The sequence below is a fragment of the Oncorhynchus mykiss genome, chromosome 4, assembly GCF_057628025.1.
Source record: "Oncorhynchus mykiss isolate SJ-2025 chromosome 4, ASM5762802v1, whole genome shotgun sequence".
NCBI lineage: Eukaryota > Metazoa > Chordata > Actinopteri > Salmoniformes > Salmonidae > Oncorhynchus > Oncorhynchus mykiss.
The window spans coordinates 92,429,654-92,437,500 of NC_143025.1; the positions used below are offsets into that span (position 1 = coordinate 92,429,654).

The 7,847-nt window shown below is 47.3% G+C and overlaps 1 protein-coding gene across 1 annotated transcript in view; it reads right to left on the bottom strand.

Annotated features, from left to right (window-relative positions):
- Positions 1 to 7,847, bottom strand: part of xkr6b (XK, Kell blood group complex subunit-related family, member 6b) — a 113,589-nt gene that overhangs the window by 105,549 nt on the left and 193 nt on the right. The window contains exon 1 of the mRNA XM_090233318.1: positions 6,741 to 7,847. This exon is cut by the window's right edge and continues 193 nt beyond it. Coding sequence (XP_090089444.1) covers positions 6,741 to 7,333 — 593 coding nt within the window. The 5' untranslated portion in view covers positions 7,334 to 7,847. The remainder of the gene's footprint in view (positions 1 to 6,740) is intronic.

A 7,847-nucleotide genomic window follows, 5' to 3' on the forward strand; every position in this document is an offset into this window, starting at 1 on the left:
TCTAACCACTAGACTACCAGCCTCCTCTAACCACTAGGCTACCTGCCTCCTCTAACCACTAGGCTACCTGCCTCCTCTAACCACTAGGCTACCTGCCTCCTCTAACCACTAGGCTACCTGCCTCCTCTAACCACTAGGCTACCTGCCTCCTCTAACCACTAGGCTACCTGCTCTAACCACTAGGCTACCTGCCTCTTCTAACCACTAGGCTACCTGCCTCCTCTAACCACTAGGCTACCTGCCTCCTCTAACCACTAGGCTACCTGCCTCCTCTAACCACTAGGCTACCTGCCTCCTCTAACCACTAGGCTACCTGCCTCCTCTAACCACTAGGCTACCTGATCTAACCACTAGGCTACCTGCTGTATTGAATGTGTGTAGTAATAGTACAGGCTAGTATAATATATTCCACTATGTAGTACTACTAGTAATATATATTGCACTATGTAGTACTACTAATATAATATATTGCGCTATGTAGTACTACTAGTGTAATATATTGCACTATGTAGTACTACTAGTATAATATATTGCACTGTCTATTACTACTAGTGTAATATATTGCACTCTGTAGTACTACTAGTGTACTATATTGCACTATGTAGTACTACTAGTATAATATATTGCACTATGTAGAACTACTAGTGTAATATATTGTATTATTGTATTATATGCAATACTACTTGTATAATGTATTACCACTGCCTCAATCCTGCTGGCTGCTATATGGCCTAGGGGTAATCATCTCAGTGTCGTCTCAGTATCCATTGGAGCGCTTTGGAGGATGTGAACTCTGGGTAAATCTGACAAACCTAGCGTTTGACTCCTGACCTTTTTGACTCCTGACCTATTTTGGCTGAGCCAGCCACTAGCCACAAGCCCGAGCAGTAGCATGGGTCACTGAAAACATGGGTCCACAGAGAGACACAGAGACACACAGAGAGACATGATCGCTGTCTGTCACAACACTATCCATCATGATGTTTTTCCCAAGGTTAGCCTAGTTAGGCTGCATCTCAAGACTCTAGAGTCACTCCCTCAATGACACTATGGGTCTCAACTGTCTAGAGTTTCTCACTATTCTCCTTTATCTACACACTGATCCGGAACCCCAAAATAAGAGAGCAGACGAGTGGAGGAGAAGAGGAGAGGACAGGGAAGGAGAGGAGATGAGACGAGAGGTGATGAGACGAGAGGAGGAGAAGAGGAGAGGACAGGGAAGGAGAGGAGATGAGACGAGAGGTGATGAGACGAGAGGAGGAGAAGAGGAGAGGACAGGGAAGGAGAGGAGATGAGACGAGAGGTGATGAGACGAGAGGAGGAGAAGAGGAGAGGACAGGGAAGGAGAGGAGAGGAGACGAGAGGTGATGAGACGAGAGGAGGAGAAGAGGAGAGGACAGGGGAGGAGACGAGACGAGAGGAAATGAGATGAGAGGAGACAAGATGAGAGGACAGGAGATGAGAAGAGAGGAGACGAGAGGTGATAAGACGAGAGGAAATGAGATGAGAGGAAATGAGATGAGAGGAGACGAGAGGAAATGAGAGGAGACGAGAGTAGACGGAAGCAGAGGAGAGGAGAGGACAGGGGACGAGACGAGACGAGAGTCAACGAGACGAGACGGGAGGGGTCAAAAGGAGAGGGAGTCACTTTGGACTATCGAGGCACTCCACAGTCTTTTACTGCACCTGACACTCTCCTCTCGATGTGCACGTGGTCTGGAGTAAACACATGTGTTTGTTGTGTAAAATACGACAGCCTCCTGGTGCAACAATCTCACAGGGTCTAGGTGTTAAATCGAGAGTGGGTAGTAGTAACAGAGACTGAGGTAGAGTGGGTAATAGTAACAGAGACTGAGGTAGAGTGGGGAATAGTAACAGAGACTGAGGTAGACTGGGTAATAGTAACAGAGACTGAGGTAGAGTGGGTAATAGTAACAGAGACTGAGGTAGAGTGGGTAATAGTAACAGAGACTGAGGTAGAATGGGTAATAGTAACAGAGACTGAGGTAGAGTGGGTAATAGTAACAGAGACTGAGGTAGAGTGGGAAATAGTAACAGAGACTGAGGTAGAGTGGGGAATAGTAACAGAGACTGAGGTAGAGTGGGTAATAGTAACAGAGACTGAGGTAGAGTGGGTAATTGTAACAGAGACTGAGGTAGAGTGGGTAATAGTAACAGCGACTGAGGTAGAGTGGGTAATAGTAACAGAGACTGAGGTAGAGTGGGTAATAGTAACAGAGACTGAGGTAGAGTGGGTAATAGTAACAGAGACTGAGGTAGAGTGGGTAATAGTAACAGAGACTGAGGTAGAGTGGGTAATAGTAACAGAGACTGAGGTAGAGTGGGTAATAGTAACAGAGACTGAGGTAGAGTGGGTAGTAGTAACAGAGACTGAGGTAGAGTGGGTAGTAGTAACAGAGACTGAGGTAGAGTGGGTAATAGTAACAGAGACTGAGGTAGAGTGGGTAATAGTAACAGAGACTGAGGTAGAGTGGGTAATAGTAACAGAGACTGAGGTAGAGTGGGTAATAGTAACAGAGACTGAGGTAGAGTGGGTAATAGTAACAGAGACTGAGGTAGAGTGGGTAATAGTAACAGAGACTGAGGTAGAGTGGGTAATAGTAACAGAGACTGAGGTAGAGTGGGTAATAGTAACAGAGACCGAGGTAGAGTGGGTAATAGTAACAGAGACTGAGGTAGAGTGGGTAATAGTAACAGAGACTGAGGTAGAGTGGGTAATAGTTACAGAGACTGAGGTAGAGTGGGTAATAGTAACAGAGACTGAGGTAGAGTGGGTAATAGTAACAGAGACTGAGGTAGAGTGGGTAATAGTAACAGAGACTGAGGTAGAGTGGGTAATAGTAACAGAGACTGAGGTAGAGTGGGTAATAGTAACAGAGACTGAGGTAGAGTGGGTAATAGTAACAGAGACTGAGGTAGAGTGGGTAATAGTAACAGAGACTGAGGTAGAGTGGGTAATAGTAACAGAGACTGAGGTAGACTGGGTAATAGTAACAGAGTCTGAGGTAGAGTGGGTAGTAGTAACAGAGACTGAGGTAGAGTGGGTAATAGTAACAGAGACTGAGGTAGAGTGGGTAATAGTAACAGAGACTGCGGTAGAGTGGGTAATAGTAACAGAGACTGAGGTAGAGTAGGTAGTAGTAACAGAGACTGAGGTAGAGTGGGTAATAGTAACAGAGACTGAGGTAGAGTGGGTAATAGTAACAGAGACTGAGTTAGAGTGGGTAATAGTTACAGAGACTGAGGTAGAGTGGGTAATAGTAACAGAGACTGAGGTAGAGTGGGGAATAGTAACAGAGACTGAGGTAGAGTGGGTAATAGTAACAGAGACTGAGGTAGAGTGGGTAATAGTAACAGAGACTGAGGTAGAGTGGGTAATAGTAACAGAGACTGAGGTAGAGTGGGTAATAGTAACAGAGACTGAGGTAGAGTGGGTAATAGTAACGGAGACTGAGGTAGAGTGGGTAATAGTTAGAGAGACTGAGGTAGAGTGGGTAATAGTAACAGAGACTGAGGTAGAGTGGGTAGTAGTAACAGAGACTGAGGTAGAGTGGGTAATAGTAACGGAGACTGAGGTAGAGTGGGTAATAGTAACGGAGACTGAGGTAGAGTGGGTAATAGTAACAGAGACTGAGGTAGAGTGGGTAATAGTAACAGAGACTGAGGTAGAGTGGGTAATAGTAGCAGAGACTGAGGTAGAGTGGGTAATAGTAACAGAGACTGAGGTAGAGTGGGTAATAGTTACAGAGACTGAGGTAGAGTGGGTAATAGTAACAGAGACTGAGGTAGAGTGGGTAATAGTAACAGAGACGGAGGTAGAGTGGGTAATAGTAACAGAGTCTGAGGTAGAGTGGGTAATAGTAACAGAGACTGAGGTAGAGTGGGTAATAGTAACAGAGACTGAGGTAGAGTTGGTAATAGTAACAGAGACTGAGGTAGAGTGGGTAATAGTAACAGAGACTGAGGTAGAGTGGGTAATAGTTACAGAGACTGAGGTAGAGTGGGTAATAGTAACAGAGACTGAGGTAGAGTGGGTAATAGTTACAGAGACTGAGGTAGAGTGGGTAATAGTAACAGAGACTGAGGTAGAGTGGGTAATAGTAACAGAGACTGAGGTAGAGTGGGTAATAGTAACAGAGACTGAGGTAGAGTGGGTAATAGTAACAGAGACTGAGGTAGAGTGGGTAATAGTAACAGAGACTGAGGTAGAGTGGGTAATAGTAACAGAGTCTGAGGTAGAGTGGGTAATAGTAACAGAGTCTGAGGTAGAGTGGGTAATAGTTACAGAGACTGAGGTAGAGTGGGTAATAGTAACAGAGCTGGTAGTAGTAACACCTAGGAAGGGATCCATGTCCTGTGTGTGTGTGTGTGTGTGTGTGTGTGCATGCGTGTGTGTGTGTGTGTGTGTGTGTGTATGTGTGTGTGTGTGTGTGTGTGTGTGTGTGTGAGGAAGAGAGGGGGTTGACAGTTCTCTTGGAGAGAGAGAGTAAATTAGAATAATTTGTCTGCGGCACAAATAGAAGACTGAAGCAAAATACTATCCCCTGCCCTTGGCTAATATGGTATCACCACAGGGTCTACTTCTGTGATAATGTGTTGGGACTGAACTATAATCACAGACAGGGAGGGTGTTTTTCTTTTCTCTATTTGACTCTAGATTTGTCAGGGGATTGAAGACACTCAAATTATACTGAGCAAAAAACATAAACGTAACACGTAAATTGTTGGTCCCGTGAGCTGAAATAAAAAGATTCAAGAAATGTTCCATTTGCACAAAAAAGCTTATTTCTTTACCAAATTTTGTGCACACGTGTTTACATCCCTGTTAGATTAGCATTTCTCATTTGCCCAGATAATCCATCCATCTGACAGGTGAGGCATATCAAGAAACGGATTAAACCGCATGATCATTACACAGGTGCACCTTGTGCTGGGGGACAATTAAAGGTCACTTTAAAAATGTGCAGTTTTGCCACCGATTGTTTTGAGTTTTGAGGGAGCGTTGCAATTGGCGTGCTGACTGCAGGAATGTCCACCAGAGCTGTTGCCAGACAATTACATTTTCATTTCTCTACCATAAGCCGAGGAGTATTTCTGTCTGTAGTACATCCATTTTGTGAGTGAAAGCTCATTGTGATTGTGCCTCTGCCTAGTCATGTGTTAACACATAGATTAGGGCCTAATCAATTTATTTAATTTGACTGAACTCAGTAAAATCTTTGAAATGTTACATTTATATTTTTTGGTCGGTATAAATATGTGTGGGGACTGGGGACCACACGAAAACAGCTTTAAAACGCATCTGACTGATGATAAGAGAGGCAACACACACACACACACACACACACAAAGACACACTGCACACACACATACAACAGACACACATTTTGTATTGTCATAGCTTAGGTTAAAAGGTAAAAATGCATTTCTCCACCAGGCACAGTGTGAACATAAGAACTATTGGGACCATTTTATGCCTTTAATCTCAAGCTGAGCTGAGCTGCCAGTCTCTGATTTATAGCACCGCACTACAGACAGAAACAGCCATCATGGATACAGCCAGGCTACATTTCCCATTAAATGTCAGGCACTGCGTCTGTCTGCACCAAAAATAAAATTCAAACAAAAAAAAAACAACAACAAAAACAACAACTCTCTGCTGTTGATTCTGAGAAGCTCTGGATCTATGGTTCGGCTCCCGGCTCAGTGCGCCAGTTCACAGCGACAAGGACAGACAGCACCGCTGTCACGTTTTACCACTATGCAGCTGCACGTCACGTCACCTAACACAAATTACGCGCACCACACGTAGACTTTGAGTAGCCTAGCCTAGACAGACGCACACGGTCTCTCCGGCAGACGTTTTCCGTTTTCCGTCTTGAGTAATAGCCTAGCAGCGGAAGGTAAAAACCTGAAGCGCCGAGCCAGCGACGCAAAGGACTGGATGACATCATGTCTGTGAGAGGGGAGGCGGACGGGAGGGGGACGTGGTTTTATGGGACGACGCGTCGCGGTAGCCATGAAAGCAGATGCTGGTTTCAGAGTTGTGTAGGCTGTTTTCGTGAGGGCGGGCGGGCGGGTGGAGCATTGGCACTTAGAAATCCTAAACGTGCACTATAACGCCGAGCCTGACTCCATCTCTCACAGGAAGAAGACACGCTCATACCCTCTTCAGGCTACCTCTCTCTCTCTAGTGTACGGTGCATGGAGAGGCACACACTTAGGCTACAATGGAGGAGACATCAGTTGTTCTCATGAGGGTCTAAGCTATTGAGCAGCAATGACGTGAGACTGGGTACACATTGTTTCTCTTATCATCCTATAGGTGGGGGTGTGATTGGGGGAAGGTGTATGCAAATCCCAAAACAACAATCCCTCTTGTGAAAAGCTTGACAGAAAACCCCGTTACAGGCTATTGTTGAAAGCAGTGGCCATTTTCAGACACAGCACATCAGACCAGACAGACAGATTCACTGCTGGTCGGTGTGTTCATCATGTACCAGAGGTTATCCCAGGTGACACAGAGAAACACGCAATCAGTGGAGGGCAGGATGAGAGGAGAGGAGATGGGGGGGAGGGAGGGATAGGTTTCATAGGGTGGGGAGAAAGAGTAGGAAGAGTGTAGAGTGTGGGTGTAACACACTGCACTTTCGTCTCAGGTGGTGTGTCAGTGGGCACTCAGACAGACAGACAGATCATCATCCTTCAGTTTATCTTACCTCCATACTTGTCCCATCTGGAAGATGTGTATGAGGGTCTGCCACAGCCACACAGAGAGCAGGCAGCACCTGTCCCTTCCCTGTGCGCTCAGCCCTGCCGTAGCTCTCCGGTTGCTCAGCCCTTCCACAGAGCCCAGACCGCCCCCGGTGTAATCCTGCACGAACCACCTGAAGCTCAGGATCTGGACCAGCACCGAGGGCACCAGCACCAAGAAGAGGGTGAGTCCGGACCAGAGGTAGTCATGCTTGTGGTAGTAGTCGATGGCCAGCGCCAGGTCTGTCCCCACGTCCCAGAAGAACACGAACAGGGCCAGGATGATCCAGAGACAGTCCAGCCAGAGACGTTCTTCCTGTGGCGGACGCCCCAGCACTGTGTCCCCTCCTCCCCCGCCTCTCCCCTTCCCCTTGCCGCGGAGGTAATGCAGACAGGCGCTCCGGCAGCCCCAGTAACAGGACGAGGTGTTGCAGCAGTGGCAGATGTGGAAGGAGCTGCCTTCCCTCGGGTCGCCCTCGCCGGTCCCCACCACCTCGTCCAGGTTGTGCAGCTGGGCGAATCCCCGGATGACCCCCCGACCATCGGATTTCGCTGCCATCTTGCTCTCCGCTGAAGCGGCTCACGCCTCCGGCTTCCGGGGTTCGTGACGACACTTCCCTGACACCTGTATTCCGAGTGCACCCCAAATGTGGGCGCCATCTAAAAGTGGGACGGCAGTGCGACGGCGTCTCCCGGTCGGTCCCCGGATCGCGTCCAGGCGGCGTCACGGACGCAGCCCATCTCCTGTCTCCGTTTAATCCGTTATTGCTGAAGAGAGGAGGAGGTAGCCTAGCTGTTAATTCTCACCTGGCTACAACGGGTTAAACCAACACGGTGCAAATGCAAGTCTGATTAAAATCATATCATCTACTACCACGCCGGGGTATTCATCGCCTGTACATAATGATCTATCTATTAGCCCTTTCACAGTCTCATCATCCGGTGTTTTCCGTCATTCTGCAGTGGCTCTCCATTTTCCTCTCCTTTCTTCTTCCAGCTGCAAGGCTGATTTCCGCGAGCCGACCGTCCCTCCGCACTCTGTCCCACGACTACCTAATATTCTCTCTCTCTCT